This window comes from Astyanax mexicanus, chromosome 18, assembly GCF_023375975.1.
Source record: "Astyanax mexicanus isolate ESR-SI-001 chromosome 18, AstMex3_surface, whole genome shotgun sequence".
In the NCBI taxonomy this organism is placed as follows: Eukaryota; Metazoa; Chordata; class Actinopteri; order Characiformes; family Acestrorhamphidae; genus Astyanax; species Astyanax mexicanus.
The window spans coordinates 23,638,148-23,662,774 of record NC_064425.1 but is presented as its reverse complement, the minus strand read 5'-3'; the positions used below and the strand labels follow the sequence as shown (position 1 = coordinate 23,662,774).

General features: G+C 37.0%; 1 protein-coding gene across 4 annotated transcripts; it reads left to right on the top strand.

The window, feature by feature from the left end:
* The first annotated feature begins 134 nt into the window (after positions 1 to 134).
* On the top strand, positions 135 to 24,325 carry LOC125782579 (deleted in malignant brain tumors 1 protein-like). 4 transcript variants are annotated; one of them, XM_049466980.1, is made up of 26 exons: positions 217 to 1,395; positions 1,587 to 1,764; positions 2,123 to 2,429; positions 2,863 to 3,165; positions 3,262 to 3,552; positions 4,424 to 4,726; positions 5,894 to 6,208; positions 6,297 to 6,620; positions 6,806 to 7,141; positions 8,741 to 9,049; positions 9,162 to 9,227; positions 9,534 to 9,693; positions 9,823 to 9,915; positions 14,584 to 14,683; positions 14,945 to 15,007; positions 17,942 to 18,041; positions 18,303 to 18,365; positions 18,484 to 18,507; positions 18,629 to 18,689; positions 18,777 to 18,858; positions 20,749 to 20,929; positions 21,063 to 21,246; positions 22,196 to 22,293; positions 23,255 to 23,350; positions 23,451 to 23,521; positions 23,758 to 24,325. In XM_049466980.1, exons 3-13 carry the CDS (start codon positions 2,141 to 2,143, stop codon positions 9,830 to 9,832), a joined length of 2,706 nt encoding a protein of 901 aa, XP_049322937.1. In that variant the 5' UTR covers positions 217 to 1,395; positions 1,587 to 1,764; positions 2,123 to 2,140; the 3' UTR covers positions 9,833 to 9,915; positions 14,584 to 14,683; positions 14,945 to 15,007; positions 17,942 to 18,041; positions 18,303 to 18,365; positions 18,484 to 18,507; positions 18,629 to 18,689; positions 18,777 to 18,858; positions 20,749 to 20,929; positions 21,063 to 21,246; positions 22,196 to 22,293; positions 23,255 to 23,350; positions 23,451 to 23,521; positions 23,758 to 24,325. The 4 variants fall into 4 exon arrangements, with proteins under 4 accessions (XP_049322939.1, XP_049322937.1, XP_049322936.1 ...); XM_049466982.1 differs by lacking the exons at positions 217 to 1,395; positions 1,587 to 1,764 and adding an exon at positions 135 to 185; XM_049466979.1 differs by lacking the exon at positions 1,587 to 1,764.
* The last annotated feature ends 302 nt before the right edge of the window (positions 24,326 to 24,627 follow it).

Here is a 24,627-nt window from a genome sequence, read left to right as displayed (position 1 = left end):
GCGACAGTACCAATACATTGAAAACCCCTTAGTATTTTAAAAGTTTGAGTCTTTGAGTAACAGTGTCTTGCTGCCATCATCCTGATGCTGCTGTGCTGCAATGCATTTTTTAATTTTTACAGAAAACTATGGCAAGGTCTATGATGATATCATACCTGCTGAAGAGAGCCCACACATTACAACAGGTTTGGATATTTTAATACGTACGATTTATTGTGGACACATGGTAAACATGCAAATTATATTTGCTTTTCACCTTAATCAAAAATATATCTATATATGTCTGTGCAGCATACATTATTATGGTTTTCTATATTATGATAATAAAGTGTGATTTTTTTCACACCTATAAAGAATGTGTCTTCTTTTTTTTTTCATTTTTAAAAGCACACTGAGCAACATGTTTCAGTTAATTAATGCATTTCATACTGTTTTAGATAAATAAATTAATCATTACAGAGAGAATAAAGGTTTTCTCAACCACCCTTGTGGTCCCATGGGCTCACAAGTTCCTGGCAGCGCCAGAGTCGGCCCGTTTCTCATTATAGATTAAGCAAGTTTGGACTCTTGTACTTTGTCAGAACGAACTTGGTAAGTTTGGCTCACGAGTGCATACTCCAGAGAACAGGACTTTTATTTTGTAATTGGAACTGCTGTGATCAGTAGAGTAGTAGGTGCATCCTTAGATGCATTTCCACAAACATACCCTACACCCGCCTCACAGGGCAGACAAACCGTCTTTGTTTGGTCCATCGCTCACCAGCCTTGCTGTAGTTCACAGGGAACCCACAATATTCCCACACTTAATCAGAGTTTCTGTAATCAGGATTAAAACTAGTTTTATATACTCTGTAAAAGCATGAGAAACACAAAAAAGTTGTTTGTATGTGTAGTTAAAAGAAACTGTGACTTATCTTCATGGTGGATGTTATGTGTTTGGATCTGCTGTCTGCAGGTGCAGCTTTAATGCTGTATTTTGTGTGTTTACTCTCTCTGAAGTTTGTCTCCAGAAGGTAGCTGACTTTGTACCTTCCTTTGCCCATAGACACACACACAGACACAGACACAAGGAGGTGGAGCTGTGTTAATTAGTGCTGACGCTTTTTAAAAATATGGCGAAATGAAAAAAAAGCTTCTTCTGATTTGTCACTGAAAATGTTTGATAATTTCCTCTCCTCTTTCTAATAAGGTCATAGTGAGTGTGATTGGCGGCTGTGGGGAATCTCTCTCTCTCTCTCTCTCTCTCTCTCTCTCTCTCTGTCTGTCTCTCAGGTTCTTGAGTCTTATCTGGCTGAGTAGAGGTAAAGCTTGTTCTGCTGCTGAGTTGAGCAGTGTGTGTGCAAGAGATGGACATCCGAGTTTTTCTATTGACCACTGTCACTCTCGTCACATCTGGTAAGTATAATATACTGGTAAAAAAAAAAAAAAAAAATATATATATATATATATATATATATATATATATATATATATATATATATATATATATATATATATATATATATATATATATATATATATATAATGTACAGCATATTTAAACTAACTTTGTGGACTGTATGTATACTGGCCTCTTTTTCTGTTAGGATGTTGTTGGAAAGGCAGTGAATGGTATAAATTCCTTTATCCTCGAAGAACTTAACTACTTTCTCCACATCGGGCCGGGGATTGTCATGCACCGTGAGAAACCACGGACTCACTGCGCCAGCGTAGGGTCTTACAATGGGTTCAAGGATTTCATCTCAATACCTAAGAGCAGGCAGGGTACTGTTGTCTAACCTGTAGAGGCCTGGGCATCTACAGGCCTCCCCAGACCATCACTGATCCCCCACCAAACCAGACATGCTGAATGATGTTGCATAAAGTGGCATTTAATTGAAAAGTATATATTTACTTTTTGATCTTACATTCATGTGATTTACACTTTGCTATCATCCAGTCAGCCCATTTTAGTATTGCTATAGTACAAATTAGTGAACTGATTTCTTATGATCTCTAAATGGGAGCTTTTGATGTCCATGATTTGGTTTAAATGTATTTCAGCCTTGTTTGAGTATTATTATTTGAGTATAAGTGTAATTATTCTCTGATTATCAGTGTGTTTGTTTTTTTCTCCACACAGACAGTGTGAGGTTGGTGGATGGTGGGAGCCGCTGTGCTGGGAGAGTGGAAGTTCTTCATAGAGGACATTGGGGAACAGTGTGATGATTACTGGGATATGAGAGATGCTGCAGTGGTGTGTAGAGAGCTGGGCTGTGGGGAAGCCATAGATGCACCACGGAGAGCTCGCTTTGGATCAGGATCAGGACCGATCTGGGTGGAATATGCTAACTGTGCTGGATCAGAGTCTTCACTGAAGAACTGTAGGTCGTATGATTGGGGTAGACAGAGATGTAATCATGATGAAGACGCTGGTGCTGTTTGTGCAGGTAAGATGCAAAAAAATAAAACATATTACACAGAGATGTAAACAAATGTGATGAGGCCTGTGTTGGAATGTACTGAATTAATTAAACAACTGTTAGTTGTTTTATATACACCCCTGTAAAAAAACTTCTTTGTAACATGAAAAGTTTAAGCCTGAACCTAAATTCACTTTCATACACTTAATAAATGGATTATTACAGAGGTGGTTTTGAATGCTTTGGTTTAGAATTAGCAACTAAGAAATAATATATATATATATATATATATATATTTATTTAAAATCCTTGTATTTCAGTTAATGAAAAGTGCAAAATATAAAAATCACTGCCCCATATTATTTAATTCCCTTCTATTCAAATTAACCTCCCAGCCCTCCCAATGCTGTGTGTTAATATTAACGTACATGTTCTCTTTGCTCTTATAAACACATTGTAGAAGTCAGATTGGTGGGCAGATCTCGCTGCTCAGGGAGAGTGGAGGTTCTTCATGGAGAGAGCTGGGTCACAGTGTGTGATGCTGACTTTGACCAGCAGGATGCAGAGGTTGTGTGTCGAGAGCTGGGCTGTGGTTCTCCTGTGGAGGTTCTGGGAGCAGCTGCTTTTGGTAGAGGGGAGGGTCAGGTGTGTTTAGAGGAGCTTCAGTGTAGAGGCAGCGAATCACAGATTCACTTCTGTCCAAAATCATCTTCACTCAAACACAACTGCTCCCATGATAATGATGTGGGACTGGTGTGTGCTGGTAAGAGCTAAATGGCTTATGTATTAATTTTGAGATTCAGTCTGATTTTTCAGATTTCTACATCTTTTCCTCTCTCTTTCTCTCTCTGTTGTACAGACAGTGTGAGGTTGGTGGATGGTGGCCATCGCTGTGCTGGGAGAGTGGAGGTTTTTTATAACAGAACATGGAGATCAGTGTGTGGTAAAAACTGGGATATAAGAGATGCTGCAGTGGTGTGTAGTGAGCTGGGCTGTGCGGAGGCTGTATTTAAAAATGTTCAGTTTGGACCAAGATCAGCCTGGATGGATGATGCGAACTGTAGTGGATCAGAGTCTTCAGTGAAGCACTGTAGATCAGCTGGATGGGTGGAACAAATTTGTAATCGACTTGCTGGAGTCATCTGTTCAGGTGAGCTCTCCTAAATCTTAAAATACTTGTCGTTGGAATGTATATCAGTTGTGCACAATTTATTTATTATAGCATTTCTTCCTAATCTGCCATAATCATGACCTACTTTCACCTATATTAACCCACTTTTATTTGGTTAAGACCACTAGGTCAGTCACTGTTTGCTCAATCTCAGACCTGGTTTTGCATTTAAAAAATAATGTGGCAAATTACTGTATAGAAGAAAACTATAAGCTGTAATAAACCTAGTTAACACATAATACAGCCTGTGTTTTAGAGCTTAAGTTCCCATAACTTACAGTGTGATTTCTCTGTATGAACTAGCACATACAAAATACTTACCGGGTCTTACTAGTACTTAAATGTAGGTAATAACTTGATATACTAAGTCAAATTATTAAAAAAGCAAATTATTATATGGAGATGAAAAGTGATTTTCACTATAAGACAATACTTAATTATAGAAAGACTATTGCTGTAGGCATGATGGAGAAATACATTTTTGAAATCTTTCCTTTCTGGTAGAAAATAATGGATTTCCATGCAGAAGTCCCATTCACAAAGAAACAGGCGTTAATATTTTTTAGTTAATTACAGTTACACCTTAGTTCAGTGGTACATGGCCAGAGTTTTTATCTTTATATATTTTAAGCAGTTAATTAGTACATTTGTTTGTGTTTAGTGCTTAAACTGTTAATTGACTTCATGTGTAAGCCCACACTGCAGTTTTTCACTGTCATCAGTTCTTCACTAATATTAGTTTCATCGGTCCTACAGTAGAACCCTGTGGAACTTCTTAAGGTTTCCAAGTACTTAATGCTGTGTGTTAATGTTAATGTACATGTTCTCTTTCTCTTATAAACTAATTTAGGGGTCAGATTGGTGGGCAGATCTCGCTCCTCTGGGAGAGTGGAGGTTCTTCATGGAGAGAGCTGGGTCACAGTGTGTGATGCTGACTTTGACCAGCAGGATGCAGAGGTTGTGTGTCGAGAGCTGGGCTGTGGTTCTCTTGTGGAGGTTCTGGGAGCAGCTGCTTTTGGTAGAGGGGAGGGTCAGGTGTGGTCAGAGGAGCTTCAGTGTAGAGGAAACGAATCTCAGATTCACTTCTGTCCAAAATCATCTTCACTCAAACACAACTGCTCCCATGATAATGATGTGGGACTGGCATGTTGTGGTAGGTATTTCACTTCCTTTTGTCAATTTCACACAAAACACTGACAAAAACACACATCCACCAAATTCAGATAACAGACAGGTGACGGAGACACAAATCCACCAGTTTGATTGATTTCTGTATTGCACAATATTATGAAAAAAGATATTAAGACATTAAAATATTAAGAAACCTTTAATTTGATTTGTCATTTATGTCCTTGAGGGCTAACCAGACTTTTTAAGTTTACAAGGAGTGCTGCAGAGAAGTCAAAAAGCAAAAAGTTTTATACATATGAAAAAATGTTTAGACTTTGACTATGTCGAATTGTTTTTGGTGACCATTTTAAAAGAAACTTACAAAGTCTTATTTTTTTTATCTAAAACTACAAGTATGTTTTTTTTTTTTTTTTTTATGTCTACCATTGATTTACAGGCAGTGTGAGGAATAATACATTATTTCATTTAGACTAAGATGAGTAATATTTAAGGAACTACACATACAGTGTGTAATGCAACATATCAGATGTGTGGCATTCCTAATGTGCTTTCACTAATGTGATTTTGCGATGTGGTAGAGTGCTGATCGTGGGTCCAACAGTATCCAGCACTTTTTAGTGGATTAGTTGATTGACCTGTCAATGTGTTTAGCCATGGCATAGCACATCTTTCTTCTGACTAGCCTTGTAATCTGATGCTTTCTTCTGGGTGCAGTGTTTTTTGATGATCAATGTACACAAATACTATACTGTAGGTGACAAGCGAAGACTTGTTGGTGGTCCTCACGCATGCTCTGGGAGAGTAGAGAAGCTTCATCGGAATTCTTGGCTTCCAGTGTGTGATGCTGACTTTAACCAGCAGGATGCAGAGGTTGTGTGCAGCTGGGAGCTGGGCTGTGGTTCTCCTGTGGAGGTTCTGGGAGCAGCTGCTTTTGGTAGAGCAGAGGGTCAGATGTGGTCAGAGGAGCTTCAGTGTAGAGGAAACGAATCTCATATGTACCTCTGCCAGACATCTCCTTCCTTGATACCCAACTGCTCTCACAACAAGGATGTGGGACTAAGATGTTTGTATGTTTGTAAAAGATTTAGATTAGTACTAAACTGTGAGCAATTAGTTTGTAATTACTGTATTTTTTTTTTATTATTGTATTGTATTATTGTTGCCTACTATTTTTCCTCTGTAAATTCAGGTCACACTCAGGCTCGGCTGATGAACGGCTCAGACTCCTGTTCTGGTCGAGTGGAGCTCCAGTACCTCAGTGAGTGGGGTACAGTGTGTGATGTAAGCTGGGATATGAGAGCTGCCAGTGTCCTCTGTGCTCAGCTGAAGTGTGGGAGTTCTGTGGCCGTGTTGGGGTCAGACTGGTTTGGGGAGGGGAGTGGCCGGATCTGGGCTGGTGTGTTTGATTGTCAGGGAAACGAAACACACCTGTTAAAATGTCCCATTTCATCATGGAGTCGAACTGCATGCTCTCATGAACAGGATGCTGGAGTTATCTGTAGTGGTGAGATCTTACAGTTGCAGTATAATAAATAACTGAAAGTTTATTACTCCCTCATTTTAAGCCAAGTAATATATTTTTTTCTCTTCAGGTTCTTCTCTGGCGTCTCATGAGGGAGGAGTGCGGTTGTCTGGAGGGATGGAGTGTGAGGGGGAGGTAGAGGTTTTCTTCAGGCAGGACTGGAGGAGAGTTCTGCTGGACTCCTGGAGTGAGTCTGAGGCCTCTGTTTTCTGCAGACAGCTGGGCTGTGGTTCTGTACTCAACACCTCCAGCTCCTCTTCATCCAGTCCTGAACACAGCTACATGTGTGTGACGGGTTTCAACTGCTCTGGGAGTGAAGCTCATCTGAGGAACTGCAGCAGCTCACAAGCAGTTAACTGCAGCTCCACAGTACAGCTCTACATCACCTGCTCTGGTAAGCATTGCACAGTTAATAAATGTATAATTTTATTTGTATGTATGATAACATGCAAAAGTGCCTCTATTATCCATATTTTTGAACATTTGAGAATAATTATTTGGCAAATATGAGTACATATACACAACACATATCTTGTGAAAGGAGTTTGAAAACATCTTTTGTATTTGTGTAAATTTTAGGTACATCTAACACAGTCCACAGCTCCATCAGGCTGGTTGGTTCTGGGGGAGACTGTGCTGGAAGGCTGGAGGTTTTCCACAGTGGATCATGGGGGACAGTGAGTGATGAATTGTGGGATATTGAGGATGCGCAGGTGGTCTGCAGACAGCTGCAGTGTGGAGTCGCCCTCAGTGCTCCAGTACCAGTACCAGCCCGGTTTGGATCTGGAACTGGACCCATTTGGCTGAATGAGGTGGAGTGTGAGGGGAACGAGGCGTCTCTGTGGAACTGCAGATATCAGCTGTGTGGAGAGGATGAATGTGGACACAAGGATGATGTAGGAGTCGTGTGCTCAGGTACTTCGTATCTTGAATTGCTCAGTTTGTAATGATCTTGTAATCAAGTACCAATGCCCTATCTATGTAGAACTGGAGGTACATTTTGAATAATTAAAGAAGAAACTTTTGCACGTTTAAATCAATGTGCATAACTAGCTAGCTATCTTTCTCCCGCCAGAGTATAAAGAGATCAGACTGACTGAGGGCTGTGAGGGGAATCTGGAGGTGTACTATAATGGAACCTGGGAGAATGTGTGTGTAAATGGGATGACTGATGAAACGGCAAAATTGATCTGTCGAGAGCTGAACTGTGGAAGAACTGGCAGTGAGTCTTGGTCTAAAGCAAGAGTGGAATCAGCTCCTAACTGGCTGGATAATGTAAAATGTAGGAAACATGACTCCACTGTCCATCTTCTTCCTGGGGGGAGAACAGGTGTGATAATCGCAATGAGGTTGCTTGCATTACCTGCTCAGGTAGGCAGATATGATGAGGTGTTAAAGACTTTAAAGAATGCCAGAACTAATGTAGTTTGTAATTGGAATTTCATAATATTTGATTTTTTTGTCCTACCACAGAGAATGGAAATACACTAGATTTGACAAATTGGCTGTGTGATTCATCTCCTCATGAGAGACCGTGCTTTCACTAATAAGCAATTCTTGTCTTTGCTCGCACTGTTTTATTTGTAGTTTGCATATTTTTTTGCACTTTAACATATTTTAGATAACACTTCTACAGTGATATTTTTAACAAAGGTTTAGAGAGGGATTCTGGGTAATGGAGTCCATCAGAGTGTCTATGTAAGTCTGAGGAATTCAGGTGTAGACAGGACAGGTGTGGTGGATGGGGGTGGGTAATATGGCCCTAAAACAATATCACGATGTTTTATGGCATTTATCGCGATAACAGTACTCTTGGTGATATGACAAAACACTGAATTAAAGATATTATTTTAAAAATACACTACTGAAACAAAATAAAAATTAAATTCTGTTTTTGCATATGATATGGCACCCCCCCAAACTACGATATAAAAAATACAAGACTTTTTATCAGATGGTAACAGACATCAGTGATCAAGAAAGTCATGATACTATTAATGCACTCTATATAATCTATATAATTAATAATAAAGTAAAATGAATAATATTGGACAGATAAAAACAGCAACCCCAGTGGTGCCCTGCAGTGGTAATTAGGGGTGGGTGATATGGCACGATATTTCAGGGTATAGTATCGTTTTTTGCGTTTGATACGATATGGCACAGCCCTAGTGGTGGAAATAACAGGTGTAACAGACAGCTTGCTGAAGACAGACAAACTACACTCTATTAGAAGCAATATCTTATTTAAAAAAAATATTAGTTTAAAAAAATCAACTGTTTCAACTAAAATGGTAAAACAAGGTAAGTGCTTTTTTTTTTCACTATGGCTACTTCTGTTTTTTTTTCTCCTGCTCTCTTCTGCTTGTATATATTTTTCATCTTACAATGCTTTTTTGTGGTTTACCACATCTCTATAAGAACATATTTCATCATACAGTATATACGACTGTTGTAAATGTTTGTAAGACTTTGATGGATAATCATTTTTTTCCCTCTGTGGTGTGTTTGTAGAGCACATTCCTCTGAGGCTGAGGGGAGGAGTAGGAAGCTGTTCTGGATGGCTGCAGGTGTATCATAATAAAACATGGGGGTCTGTATGTGGTGACCTCTGGGACATCAGGGATGCTCAGGTGATCTGCAGGCAGCTGGGTTGTGGGCTGGCGCTGAGTGCTAATAGAAGAGCTGTTGATGGTTCTGGTGGAGGAACTATCTGGATGAACAGAGTGAAGTGTAGAGGGAATGAGATTCACCTGTGGGACTGTCCTCATTCCCTGAAGAACCACACTGACTGCTCCCACAGTGCTGGAGTCACTTGTGGAGGTCAGAGGAACAGACACAACTGAATATATTTGCCTCCTAACTGTTACAGAAACTTTACACATGCTTGACAAAAATACTTACATCACATTGTTATTTTATGCTCACTCACTAGGCTTCCTGTATCATACTTTGCCTTTAAATAATAAAAGAGGACAGATGGGACATTTTGTCTTGCAAGGTCAGGGACCACTTTTCTCCATTGTAAACAAGCTTGATAGCAACTTCGGTAACTATTGTTGATCATAATGTTGGTCACACACATTTGGTTTCCATCATTTAATAATTGTAATGTTTTTGGGAAGGATAGAAAGTAACAATAGTGAGAGTCTGTATGTGCTTTGCACCAGTCTGTCTAGATCATTCTGTGTTTATAGACATTTCATATGTCATCTTCCATAATATTTATCACAAAATTGTTCACATCCAATAAAAGGACTGTGTTCATGTATAAATTGTCTATACATTTTGTATATTTGTTTTTTAGATTCTCAACCACAGACGAGAAGAATCATACTTCCACAAACTCCTCCACCAGCTGTTCCCTCCATCTATCCAGTGTCTCTCCTGGTTCTGGGATATGTGCTCTTTCCTGGCCTTAGTGCTTCTGGTTGTGCTGTTTTATCAGAACAGAGTGCTCAGGAGAGGTAGGGGGATTCAGAGATCATCTACAATCCACTTTCTGTACTTTCTCTAATCATCATTAGTACTTCAATCTGTCATCAGTCTTCTCTTCTACTGAACTGACTACATGTTTCTCTCTGTCTCTCTCACAGTGATCTCTAAGAGGAGGAAGACTTCAGCTGAGCCTGTCTATGAGAAGATTGACACCAGGCTCATCCCTAAAAGAATTACTGTCTCAACTGAAAGTAAGAGTAAAATGTTTTTTTTTTCTCTCAAAGCAGAAATGTCTGGTCTTTACAGAAATAATGTAGCAGTTAATCAAATACTTGTCAGATAACTCTCTTTTCATATTGTTATATTTTAGTGTTTAAATATTTAGTGTTTTTTTTTGTAGATTTTCTTCCTTTGTTAATAAATTACACCAATTTATCTATCTTTTCTTCCCACTGAATAATGTTCTGAATAATGTATCTTCTCATTCAATAAAATGTATTTATAAAAGCTATTGGATAAAAAAACTTGTAACAATAATTTTAGTTTGCTTTTTATTGTTCTATGTATTGCTCTTTTATTGCAACTTTAATATTCACTATCATAGGGCACTACCAGTATTTTCAGTTTCCAGTAGAGGGCAATGTTAGACTTTTAGACCCTGTGGATGTTTAGTTTCTGTAACAGTAATGCAAGATGATTGACAGGGATTATTTTATTGTTTGTGCATGGAGTTTCTGTAGGTTCACATGTGCTGTAGGTACCAAATGTGTAGCACCTCAAACTATCAAAATATGTTACTGTGCCTGTTTACTTTTTTGAGACCAGAAAGTTATTTCTGTGGCGAGAGGTCATGAGATCTTGGGGAAAAGGGAAAAGAAAGAAGAAAAAAAGGAAGAAATAGGGAGACACTTAAATCAGGCCCTCAAACCCACATTTACATTTTTTGTAACAAATAAATAGAAAACACAGACACAAGCAAAAGCAATGAAAAAAAACACTTATTTAGAAAGCAATTTACAAAGCTTTGATCTGCTCTCCCTCTCCTCTCCTCCTCTTTACATCCTGGAAGCCTCCTTCTGCTGATCTTCCTCTTTCGGGTGGGGATGGAGACGGTGGAGAGGCAAGTGCTGCTGCTTGAGCTCCAGGACACTGAAGATGCTGGGTCTTCGGGGACTGGGCCTGAATTTACAGAAGAGAAAGATCTGTAGATTTACTTTCACATAGTTACTATATTCCTGTAATAGTTTATCCAAATAAGAAGATCTACAGTTCTCCATATTTCATACATTTGTCTCATTAACATACACTGCTTTTAGCTTGTATGGGATCCTGGGCAAACCCCTGATTCAGCACTTCTCTCATACCATTTTATACACTGCCTGTATTTGTAATTAATGTACTAAACTAGAAATGTCAAAAAAGTAACCAAATAAATAACTTTACTGCAGGATACACACTATAATGATGAAATAATAGAATTAGTAAAACAACTATTTTTTTTAAACAAGCAAGCCTGGATGAAAATGTTCAGAACAGAGAATTAAGAATGACAAGTATTTAAAATTAAGTACAGATACAGTCCAGCATTCATTCTGACAGGTGACTTTAATTTAGTTTTAGTCTTTTGTTTGTCACACTTTAGTCATTTAGTCAACAAAACATTTTAGCCTAGTCTAGTCAAATAAAAAGTATGTATTACATTTATGGTTTTACTGTTTTAGATGTGTATTATTTATTGCTAATATTTATTAAAACACCAGCTTTTAAGTTTTGTTTCATTTAAATTAAGCACAAGCTATTTAAAACAAGGTGTATGTATGGACATATTGACAATTTAAAGAACAACTCCCAGGTTCAGATGATGCAAAAATGAAAGACAACCAAAACTGAGATAAAATGGCAATACTGCTAATTGACATTCTTAAAACTACATTTCATTTTAACAGTTTCTCAACTAGAATCTCTCCTTTACTCACAGCTAAATTGGTGTACTCTCATTATATATATGTATATGATGTATATGTGTGTGTGTGTGTATATAATAAAATAGCATTTTAAAATCTAAGAACTTGCTGACAAATATGATTCATCTTTATTCTGAAGTGCTCAGAATAGCAGAGGACTGACAGCTTAGGTACCATACTAATGCATACATAACTACATAGGTAGTTAGTTATCTATATTGTAATAAGTTGTTCACAGTCATTACATTGCAAAAAACTAAATCTTAGCAAGTGAAATTATCTAAATTTAAGGCAATAAATCTTATTTTCTTCTCTGATAAGACTTTTTGTCTTACTAAGCATGGTGTAAGTGTTAGATTAGTTTGCTTATTTTAGGGATAATTATCTTAATCATTCTTACTTAGAATTTGTACCTTATTTTAAGTAATTTGACCTTAAATTAAGCACAATTAAGCAGCAATCAAGTTATTCTGATTCTTGTGTCCATAAACAGTGACTTTTTTGCTTGATTTAGGTGTTACTTCACTCATTTTGAGACTTTGCCATTGCTTTTTTGTAAGAAATCTTACTAAGAAAATTTTGCTTACCCGATTGGCAGATTTGTTTAGTGTAAACTGCACTGTGAAGTTTTAAATTAAGGGATGAAATTAGTCCCCCTGTGTTAAAAAAAAGCTTCTTTTACCCGGTGAAAATAGTCACACTTCCATTACATTATGCTAACATTACTTTGTTTTAAAGCAACTGACCTATAAAGATAGTGAGCCAAATTTAGGTCGAGCCAAGTTTATGAAACTACACACTTTTACTGCAGTACATATTTACACTCTCTACTAAATAATCCATCTCAAAAGCAGAAAAAACGTACTTTATACTGGGAGGCTATATCGTTAAATATAGGGAGTATAGGGAATGTTTTCTTCTGATTTTGAGCTGGACTTTTTAGCAGGGTCAACATTACTGGCTTTCAGGAGCCTAATCTTTAAATTCTTAACAATTAGCTATATTGTAGCGAAGCTGCTTTTATATTCTGTTCACTGTGAATTCACTGTTCTGTTCTGTGCTGGGCTTGTGATTGGGGTAGGGGGAGGGGCAGAGCAGGAAAGTGTGTGTGTGTGTGAAGGGAGAGAGAGAGAGAGAGAGAGAGGGAGAGAGAAGAGCTGCCCGTGAGTTTGTGCTGAGAGTGAGAGCTAGAGTTAACCAGTTAGCACTAGCCTTTTGTTATTTTTCGTAGTGATGGGCATAACAGGTCTTTTAGATGAACTGAACCATTAGAATAAGTTCACTAAAAAGATGGGAGACGGAAAGGTCTCCCGTTTTTTTTTTTACAAGTGTTACAAATATTGAAATATGTAACTAAATGTTGGGTTTATTATACGATATCGTATAATAAACCCAACATTTAGTTACATATTTCAATATTTGTTATTTATATATATTTTACAACACTTGTAAAAAAAAAAACGGGAGACTTTTCTTATTATGTTATTTGTAATGTGATTTATATATATATAAATCACATTACAAATAACATAATACAAAAAATAAGTATGAACTTCTGCAACATAGATATTACATTAAGAGCAAAATTAACTTAAAAAAAATTACATTCAGAAGAAAGTATCAACTTCAATGTGCAATCAAATTTAAAATAAATAGCGTAACTGTAGTGCAAAACAAAAGGTCAAGAAACTAAAATAAATACATATAAATAAAACAAAAAGACACATCCATACGCTCACTGTTGTGGGTGCAGAACAAATTAAATCCAAACAGGATCATTATGATAACGGTGGCCTTATGCCCTTTACTTCAGAAACTTTGTCTATTGGTTATGAATATGCTTGTTATACAACTATTATTACTAATAGTAATAATATTATAAAAAAATAACCACGATAACAATATACGTTATTATTACTATTACCAGGCCTCAACCTTGTTTTTCTTTCTCGAGAGCGCCAGCCCTGATAACAGTTCAGTGAGTGACCGAATCACTGAGTGAACGAGAGCACCAGCCCTGGTAACAGTTCAGTGAGTGAAGGAATCACTGAGCATTGAGCAAGTTTCCTCGCAATGAGAGTCTCCGCCACCAGATTCGCCGGTGATTCAGTGATTCACAGACCACACAGCAGTTCCCCTGCCGGCCTGTGGGGTCGCTGCTGAGCTTAACTACTGAACTGAGAAATTAACGAATCAGATGGGGAAGTGATTGGATTCAGTTCGTTCACTCAAATGATTCGTTCATTCGAACGAATCGTTCATGAACGACACAACACTAATTTTTCGGCGTGGTTTCGGCCTACAGCAACCTGTGTTCTAAGTTGAGTCAATAAAGCGACTTAAACTGCCTACTCGGTCCTTCTTTCAGAGTCCAGGCGGACGCTACAATATATTTAAAACCCCTTCAGTCCAGTAACAGCTGTGTTTATTTGTTTTTTAAAGTCACTGGTTAGCACTGGTTGATCTCAGTTCATAATATTGCAGCAAATATCCAGCACAACAAACCCAGCTTTAAACCCAAACCATCGCTGTATAAACAGAGACAGAGGAGAAGTTTTCTTTCAGAAACAGCGAGGGTTACCTGCGTGTTTACTAATCCGTTACTCGTTCGTGCTGGCGTTAAGATCATTTGCACGTTAGGTGGATTTACAGGGCTAACGTGTATTTATCTTATTAATCTTTAGTGATAGCAGGTAAAATCTTGGCAATGAAAGCTATATGAGTCTCGTGGCTCGAGTTTATGGGGCGTTTGGGGACAGTAGAACCAAAACAGCTTAGCTATGTAAGTTAGTTTGCTAACTTACGGAGCTACTTCATGACGCAGATTAGTCCATTCATCATTAAATTATCATACAGTGCAAAGAACAAATGCTGTGTTCAGATGATGTGGTAAACTATTCATCTACATGTTGTTCTTTCTTAGCTATTCATGTGATTTTTCTCTATCATTAACAGGGTGGTGAGCTTCCTGAGGGCTTTGAGGATAGTTATCCTGGTGCGTGTCTTTCGTCTGGCCTCTCAGAAGAAAGATCTGGAGAAGGTCACTACAAGAAAGGTGAGGATCTAAATGGGTGCTGGCCATCATTCTTTTATTTTAATTAAATTATATCAATTATTCATATAGATTCTAATGAAATGTTAAACTTAATTACAGTTTGATTATTTCATCATGATTCAGAGAGAATTAAATAAAAAAATTAAACATTTTGATGTATTTAGAAATAGGTTGGAAAATTATTAAAATCCATCAAAACCTTTTAAAATATACCCAAGTTACTGTTTGTATGCTGATTTGTGGCATTTGTGAATCTTGCAGGTATCTGAGAACAAAAGGCGGTAACAAAAAGGATGGATTTGATTTGGATCTCACCTATGTCAGGTTGGGATGCTTTACCTAATTATGTAATCTTATTTGAATCTAGATTTTCTGCTTATGGTTTGGGATCCAATAGTTAATAATGTTTGTTGCCATGTCTTTTCCCTCACCTGGAAAGCAGGCACTCTACAGAAATCCCATAAAAGTAAGCTTAACAATTAAGAAAATAAAATAAAACTGAAAAGTCTGTAGAAGGCAATTATTTTAGCTGAATTATTGATTTAAACAGATTTTTATGTAACAATGTTACAATTTGCTGTATTTAGGAAGCTGCCATATTTCTGGACACAAAGCATCCCGATCATTACAGAGTTTACAATCTCTGCAGTAAGTTAGATCATATAATATTATATTATATTGCTGGAGACACTCAATAAATGAGTGGTGCTGAGCATAGCTTTGGTCTTGTTTCAGGTCAAAAAGGCTACGATCCACTGTTCTTCCATTACAGAGTGCAACGAGTGATGATTGACGACAACAGTGACTTTTTTGCTTGATTTAGGTGTTACTTCACTCATTTTGAGACTTTGCCATTGCTTTTTTGTAAGAAATCTTACTAAGAAAATTTTGCTTACCCGATTGGCAGATTTGTTTAGTGTAAACTGCACTGTGAAGTTTTAAATTAAGGGATGAAATTAGTCCCCCTGTGTTAAAAAAAAGCTTCTTTTACCCGGTGAAAATAGTCACACTTCCATTACATTATGCTAACATTACTTTGTTTTAAAGCAACTGACCTATAAAGATAGTGAGCCAAATTTAGGTCGAGCCAAGTTTATGAAACTACACACTTTTACTGCAGTACAGATTTACACTCTCTACTAAATAATCCATCTCAAAAGCAGAAAAAACGTACTTTATACTGGGAGGCTATATCGTTAAATATAGGGAGTATAGGGAATGTTTTCTTCTGATTTTGAGCTGGACTTTTTAGCAGGGTCAACATTACTGGCTTTCAGGAGCCTAATCTTTAAATTCTTAACAATTAGCTATATTGTAGCGAAGCTGCTTTTATATTCTGTTCACTGTGAATTCACTGTTCTGTTCTGTGCTGGGCTTGTGATTGGGGTAGGGGGAGGGGCAGAGCAGGAAAGTGTGTGTGTGTGAAGGGAGAGAGAGAGAGAGAGAGAGAGAGAGAGAGAAGAGCTGCCTGTGAGTTTGTGCTGAGAGTGAGAGCTAGAGTTAACCAGTTAGCACTAGCCTTTTGTTATTTTTCGTAGTGATGGGCATAACAGGTCTTTTAGATGAACTGAACCATTAGAATAAGTTCACTAAAAAGATGGGAGACGGAAAGGTCTCCCGTTTTTTTTTTTTACAAGTGTTACAAATATTGAAATATGTAACTAAATGTTGGGTTTATTATACGATATCGTATAATAAACCCAACATTTAGTTACATATTTCAATATTTGTTATTTATATATATTTTACAACACTTGTAAAAAAAACGGGAGACTTTTCTTATTATGTTATTTGTAATGTGATTTATATATATATAAATCACATTACAAATAACATAATACAAAAAATAAGTATGAACTTCTGCAACATAGATATTACATTAAGAGCAAAATTAACTTAAAAAAAATTACATTCAGAAGAAAGTATCAACTTCAATGTGCAATCAAATTAAAATAAATAGCGTAACTGTAGTGCAAAACAAAAGGTCAAGAAACTAAAATAAATACATATAAATAAAACAAAGACACATCCATACGCTCACTGTTGTGGGTGCAGAACAAATTAAATCCAAACAGGATCATCATGATAACGGTGGCCTTATGCCCTTTACTTCAGAAACTTTGTCTATTGGTTATGAATATGCTTGTTATACAACTATTATTACTAATAGTAATAATATTATAAAAAAAATAACCACGATAACAGTATACGTTATTATTACTATTACCAGGCCTCAACCTTGTTTTTCTTTCTCGAGAGCGCCAGCCCTGATAACAGTTCAGTGAGTGACCGAATCACTGAGTGAACGAGAGCACCAGCCCTGGTAACAGTTCAGTGAGTGAAGGAATCACTGAGCATTGAGCAAGTTTCCTCGCAATTAGAGTCTCCGCCACCAGATTCGCCGGTGATTCAGTGATTCACAGACCACACAGCAGTTCCCCTGCCGGCCTGTGGGGTCGCTGCTGAGCTTAACTACTGAACTGAGAAATTAACGAATCAGATGGGGAAGTGATTGGATTCAGTTCGTTCACTCAAATGATTCGTTCATTCGAACGAATCGTTCATGAACGACACAACACTAATTTTTCGGCGTGGTTTCGGCCTACAGCAACCTGTGTTCTAAGTTAAGTCAATAAAGCGACTTAAACTGCCTACTCGGTCCTTCTTTCAGAGTCCAGGCGGACGCTACAATATATTTAAAACCCCTTCAGTCCAGTAACAGCTGTGTTTATTTGTTTTTTAAAGTCACTGGTTAGCACTGGTTGATCTCAGTTCATAATATTGCAGCAAATATCCAGCACAACAAACCCAGCTTTAAACCCAAACCATCGCTGTATAAACAGAGACAGAGGAGAAGTTTTCTTTCAGAAACAGCGAGGGTTACCTGCGTGTTTACTAATCCGTTACTCGTTCGTGCTGGCGTTAAGATCATTTGCACGTTAGGTGGATTTACAGGGCTAACGTGTATTTATCTTATTAATCTTTAGTGATAGCAGGTAAAATCTTGGCAATGAAAGCTATATGAGTCTCGTGGCTCGAGTTTATGGGGCGTTTGGGGACAGTAGAACCAAAACAGCTTAGCTATGTAAGTTAGTTTGCTAACTTACGGAGCTACTTCATGACGCAGATTAGTCCATTCATCATTAAATTATCATACAGTGCAAAGAACAAATGCTGTGTTCAGATGATGTGGTAAACTATTCATCTACATGTTGTTCTTTCTTAGCTATTCATGTGATTTTTCTCTATCATTAACAGGGTGGTGAGCTTCCTGAGGGCTTTGAGGATAGTTATCCTGGTGCGTGTCTTTCGTCTGGCCTCTCAGAAGAAAGATCTGGAGAAGGTCACTACAAGAAAGGTGAGGATCTAAATGGGTGCTGGCCATCATTCTTTTATTTTAATTAAATTATATCAATTATTCATATAGATTCTAATGAAATGTTAAACTTAATTACAGTTTGATTATTTCATCATGATTCAGAGAGAATTAAATAAAAAAATTAAACATTTTGATGTATTTAGAAATAGGTTGGAAAATTATTAAAATCCATCAAAACCTTTTAAAATATACCCAAGTTACTGTTTGTATGCTGATTTGTGGCATTTGTGAATCTTGCAGGTATCTGAGAACAAAAGGCGGTAACAAAAAGGATGGATTTGATTTGGATCTCACCTATGTCAGGTTGGGATGCTTTACCTAATTATGTAATCTTATTTGAATCTAGATTTTCTGCTTATGGTTTGGGATCCAATAGTTAATAATGTTTGTTGCCATGTCTTTTCCCTCACCTGGAAAGCAGGCACTCTACAGAAATCCCATAAAAGTAAGCTTAACAATTAAGAAAATAAAATAAAACTGAAAAGTCTGTAGAAGGCAATTATTTTAGCTGAATTATTGATTTAAACAGATTTTTATGTAACAATGTTACAATTTGCTGTATTTAGGAAGCTGCCATATTTCTGGACACAAAGCATCCCGATCATTACAGAGTTTACAATCTCTGCAGTAAGTTAGATCATATAATATTATATTATATTGCTGGAGACACTCAATAAATGAGTGGTGCTGAGCATAGCTTTGGTCTTGTTTCAGGTCAAAAAGGCTACGATCCACTGTTCTTCCATTACAGAGTGCAACGAGTGATGATTGACGACCATAACGTACCGTCATTAGAGTAAGTAATGAGCAGCACTTTACTCAAATGCTTCTTCTGCCGTTAACGTTGTGTTCCATTTAGCTTTTATGTTGGATGTTAGAGCTGGGAATAACTTCACACCTGAGTCGACAGCGTTCTGTTAAAATAACTGTACAAAATATGTCGAAAAAATGTCTTACCCTATAAGTGAAACTTGCACCTGTACATAACTAGCTATTATTGAGGTGTATATGAAGCACTGTGGAACAGGGTCATGAAAAACCTGGAAAAGTCAAGGAACTTGAAAATAGTCATTTTCAGGCCTGGATATGTTTTGGAAACAAACAAAAAAAAAAACAAAGTCAAAGTCAAATTTACTCTTTGTGATCTTTGTGTTTCCATTTATTGACTCTGTTTATCGACTCCGTTTATCGACTCTGTTTATCGACTGAGAAAAGCTATTTAAAAAATAATTTGATAACTTGATTGGAGTTTCAGATGGAATATAACTGTAAATTCACAGAGAAAAATCTAGGTGTTTAGGCTGTAATTAAGCTCTTGCTCTCTTCCACTCTTTGGGAAGCATATTGGTTATATATGCAAGTAAATTACCAGTAATGGTGACAAGAAGGCAACATTTAAACAGATGCATTTAAAAGCTGTTAAAAAATAAAGAATCTACACAATATAGACACAACCTAAACATATTCCATGACAGCCAGATATATGCCAAATTAGTTTATTTAAAAATTGATTCTGTTCAAAGTTTTAAACAGAAGATTCTATATCATGTTTGATGAAAGTGTGAAATACTGTTTACAGGTTAAACATTAGAAATGTTTATCAGTGTTTGAAATGGGCCTGAGCTGATTAATACATCAGTGCAGAGTGAAGTAATTTAGCCCTACATTATGGAGCGCTCAGAATTTGACACATTTTATTATTGAAGATTGTGTCTTAGCATTGCTTAAATAAATGTTTTTTTTTAATTATTTAAATATATTTAATGTAAATATAGGCCTACTATAATCAGTTTTGATATACATTCTTGTCTACTCTGATGTTTTAAACACGCTACGGTCATTAAAATGTGCTGCGAAAGCATAGAAAAGGCACAGAAAATAATTTAAATTTATAGGTTAACACTATTTGTAATCTACATGTGTATACATATTTTACCCTTGTTTTCTTTTTTTCCAGAGGGAATTATAAAATAAGCTAAAGACTTTCATGTTTACTACAACTTAATTATTAATCATGTACCAGTGTTTTATAGCAAATGTAACCAAAAAATGTCCCACATTATATGTCCCAGGTTATAATTTTTTGCATTGTCAGCGATACCAGACGCACATTCACACACACAATGGAAACATGAACAGCTAGACGTGCTAATGAAACGTAAAATACTACTGCTTTTACTACTGTTGATGTTTGGTGCAGCCATCTTGTGTTCTGAACTTGTGGGTTTATTCCAGTTGAAATGTTCTACTTAGAACTTGGAAATTTCCAGTTCTGAATTCCTACTTCAGATGGAATGCAGTATAAGGATTCACATTAGAGCTCGACCCAACCTGCCCCATACACTGTCATTTTGAGCCAAAGCCCGAATTAAACCTGACCTTTTTTGAGTAAGTAGAGCATTAAAACTGAGCTTTTAAAAAACATTTTCGTTCTGTTTAGAATGAGTGAAGAATGAATAAGACCTATTATTTAAGAAAAATATTATTAATTATTAGGAACAGATCTCCAAAAGATTATAACATGAACAATGCAAACAATGATCCAAAGGCCTAAACATTAGGCTACAACAATGTCTGAATGACTTTCCTCTAATCTAGTATAATATAACATGGTTTAAGAAAAGAAAATAAATTCTTTTATAATTTTATTTATATTTTTTTCCCATTTTCTCCCCAATTTACACAGCCAACCCACTCGTTAGGACTCCCCCTATCACTAGTAATGCCCCAACACACCAGGAGGATGAAGACTAGCACACTCTTTCTCTGATACATGTGAAGTCAGCCACCGCTTCTTTTCGAGCTGCTGCTGATGCAGCATTGCCAAGCAGCCAGCACATTTGGAGGAAAGCGCAGCGGCAGGTGAAGTGCGTAATATGGACAGTGTGCACTTTGCACTTGTGCAACTTTTTTTTAAAAACAGTTTGATTTGTTTCTGCTATATTTTGATTCATAGCTTTATATAAAATGAAAATAACTTACAACTATTATTTTCTTTAGCCGAGGAACCTGAGGAAAGTGGTGGGAAATCTCGAGCCAGGTCAGACCTTGGGTTGGGTTTGGGCAGAGAACCTAAGCTCTTATTCACATATTGAACTTTGTGTTATTGTGTTCTCAGTGACATGTTGAACTACACTGCCAGTTTGAGGGAATGTCATTGCCATCCACTGCAAAGGAGGCAAAGGTGATGCTGAAGTTTTCACTGATTTAAAGACATCATCAATGTTTTCTATATGTATTTGATTTGATTTTTAGGTTAACCCATCACCATAGTTGTTCAGCTGAATGTCTAAAGCCATATCCAAACTGGATTCACTTATTCATTTTAGCTGAGGAGGTTTTTTTTTCACGGGTACGATGGTGTGTACATGGTTGATTGACAGCGTTTAGTTTGAGAGTGCGCAGGTACTGTATTTCTCCTGAGGTGAGGTGAATGTGTATGTATATATTCAGTGTGTCAGAACTGCTCCTTTAGTTTCTGCTGTGCTCAGTTGAAGACTGAGACCAAGTAGTTAAACATACAGCTCTGGGGAAAAAAATGGTTTTCATGCATCTTGGCATGTTCTCCTCCACCAGTCTTACACACTGCTTTTGGATAAGTTTATGCCATTCCTGGTGCAAAAATTCAAGCAGTTCAGTTTGGTTTGATGGCTTGAGATTATCCATCTTCCTCTTGATTATATTCCAGAGGTTTTCAATGAGATTTTTAAGTGGTTTCTTTTTTTCCCAGAGCTGTATGTCTGCACTCTCCTACAAAAGTATTGAAACACTGAGGCCAATTGATTTTTTTTTTCTTCTGCTCTAGTGAAAACATTTTGGTGTAACAAAAATATAATTTAAAGATAAATATTGAAGACAAATTGGTAAGTTCGGACAAAAGCTGAATTGTTGACCTTTTGTCTCCTATTCATCTTTTAATGTCAAACCCAATTTGTTTTCAGTCTAAAGCAGAAATAAAGAAATGAGACTGACTTATCAAGTACTTTTGGGGGGCAGTGTATGTTTAGGGGCTGTTTCCTGTGTAGTTCCAATTAAAATCTGCAGTCAGTCTGCTCCTTTCAGAGTGACTGCACTGTTATGTGTATTGGTTATGTAATTTAATGCTCCTGGGCATTGCTGTGTTTGTTGTGCAGGTGTGGGAAAGGGCAATGGCAGTGATCTGAAGGTGCGGATCATAGTGAAAAGAGAGCAGGTGTTCCAGTGTGTCTGTGCCACGCAGACGAACTGTAGGGTAAGCTAACTTTTAAAGGTTTTCTACAGTATAAAACTGTATTTACTTCCTCATAGTCAAATGACAAGAGTAGTTTCAGTACAAAAAAGTGAAAAACTGTGAACCTTAAACACAGTGGTTTCCTAATTAAAACCAGAGCTATATGGCATATCCAGAACAGACATGTGAAGTGGGCTAATCCCACAACCCCTAAATGATTTAGTAGTTTAGGGTGATTTCACACCTACTTTTTTTATTTGTCAAAATAAACTGTTCATATTTACGTGTAGTGCTGTTTGTTTGGACATGGATGAGTACAGTAATCACAACTGCAATGAGACTGCTGAGAACTGTTGGTCTGAACTCTGAATTGGTTGGTTTGTGATGAGAACATGATCTGACCTTGATCCAACCCATCTGTCAAGCATACTCAGTTTTAAGATGTGGAGTCAGTCAAATGAACACATGCCACCTCTGCTGTTGTTCCATGTTAAACTGCACAGAAATCTGTTTACTTTCTTGCTCCCAGCCAAGACAGCTCTGACCAACAACCAAAGAGATTACAAAGATTGTTGTGACTCATTTTGGTGAGCTTGAATTTTATCCTCTGTTAAAACAACAAACCATGAGGGAAATGCTCCAAGAGAATCAATTAATTACCTGACTTGGACCAGAGCAAACAAACTATAGTGTGAAAAACAGCCTTACATACACTATTAAAAGATTTTGTACATACATACACTAGTGAAAGCGTTTGTGAATCGGTATCATCTTAACCCCAAATCATATTTTAAATATGTACTAAAGAACAACTTTTAAATATTCAATAAGCTCATAATATTGAACCTTTAAAGACAGTAGCAGCCCACTAAAACATAAATCACATTGTCATTGTTGGGAAAGGTCTTTCAGATGTTTGTCTTATGTTCCTTTGTGTTTATTTTACTGTTCGCTCATATACTGTGTTCTCATATTTTACCAGCTGTTCCCAGATACTGAAAACAATGCCGTGGTGATCAGCTTTCAGGAAGGGCCAGTGGTTTGTGGTGATGTTAAGGTCATGTTTGAATCCAGGGCTGTAAGTTCCCAATCTATTGTAACGTAAGAATGATTTTATGGACATCGTTTTTTCCAGTTGTTTGGCAAAATGTTTTTTCTCTATTGTTCTCTATGCCCAGGGTCTTCCAAAGGGGTATGAGGACTATCCTTTCTATTTCTGGTTCAACACTTCATTTGTAGAGAACAACAGGTGAGGTTTTTGCTGTCCATTGTCCTCAGAAGCAGACACTGGCTTTGTTTACCTACCAGACCACTCTGGTTTTAGATTTTATATATAAAAATGCCAGGCCACTTAATTCATTAATTAGAATATTTTGATATTTTGTCCCCTCTCAGTTTAGTAAACATTACTGCTTTCAATGTAAAAGGAAAAATCATATGGACTGCTGCTTGAATGCAATCTATAATGCTTTGGTCCCAAAACAGGCTCTATCTGTCAAGGGAGGAACTGGACAACCCACGTAAGTCCAAAACCTGGGACATCTACAAGGAGGACTTTGGTGTGACCGTGTCTTTCAGTGACCCTGCACTTATGTAGCAGACGACACTTGCTTGTGTATCTCAACTAAAACCCTTAAGCCCTGCACAAGGTCTAAATCTTTGCTCTAATGTAGGTTTCACACACTTATAAAAGGTGAGTGATGTTTAGGGATTGGATTCAGGCATATTGTGCCCCTAAAGCTATAGCTATAGCTATATAACCTCAACTTTATGTCCATCCCCCATCTTCACTGTAAGAGCTTTTTACTGAGCCGTGCATACATCACAATATTATGCATTTGTTTGTCAAATGTTTTTTTGTCTTTAAATGAAGACAAATGTTTGTGTCAGTTTAGCATATTATGGTTCCAAAATGTAAAACTTACTCTTTAAGCTTGAGTGTACATCAAATAAAGCAATAGAGGCTGCCACTGTGAAATGGTCAATGGTTATGTGTGCAGAAACTTTTTTTTGTAGTACACATGTATTGAAATAAATACTAATGTCTCTGTAACACTTGTCTGTCTCTTTTTTGAATTAACAACTGATCTGGGTTGCTGAATTTCTGCAATTGTTTTTAAGGATAGATCTGAGTGACTTGTTTTTTTAGAAGTAAAAAGTCTGGTCTTACAGGTGGGCATGCAACTCTAAACTCTTTAGAATCAGCAGTTTTAGAGGTGACCTTTTTCAGAAGCGCTGTCAGTGCCATTCTCATATAAAAGGCTTAAAATCAAATCTCAAATGTGCAGCTTTTATAATAGTAAATAAAATAATGTACTATGTAATTGTGTAGAACACAAACTGTATAAACACAAA

Bases quoted from the DNA above. Each gene is read 5' to 3' on its own strand.
- LOC125782579 (XM_049466982.1), top strand. From the start codon at position 2,141: ATGGTGGGAGCCGCTGTGCTGGGAGAGTGGAAGTTCTTCATAGAGGAC. The intron at 7,142-8,740 runs GTACTTCGTATC...GTGTGTTTGTAG, and splicing joins TGTAGGAGTCGTGTGCTCAG to AGCACATTCCTCTGAGGCTG. The intron at 9,228-9,533 runs GTCAGGGACCAC...TTTGTTTTTTAG, and splicing joins GGGACATTTTGTCTTGCAAG to ATTCTCAACCACAGACGAGA.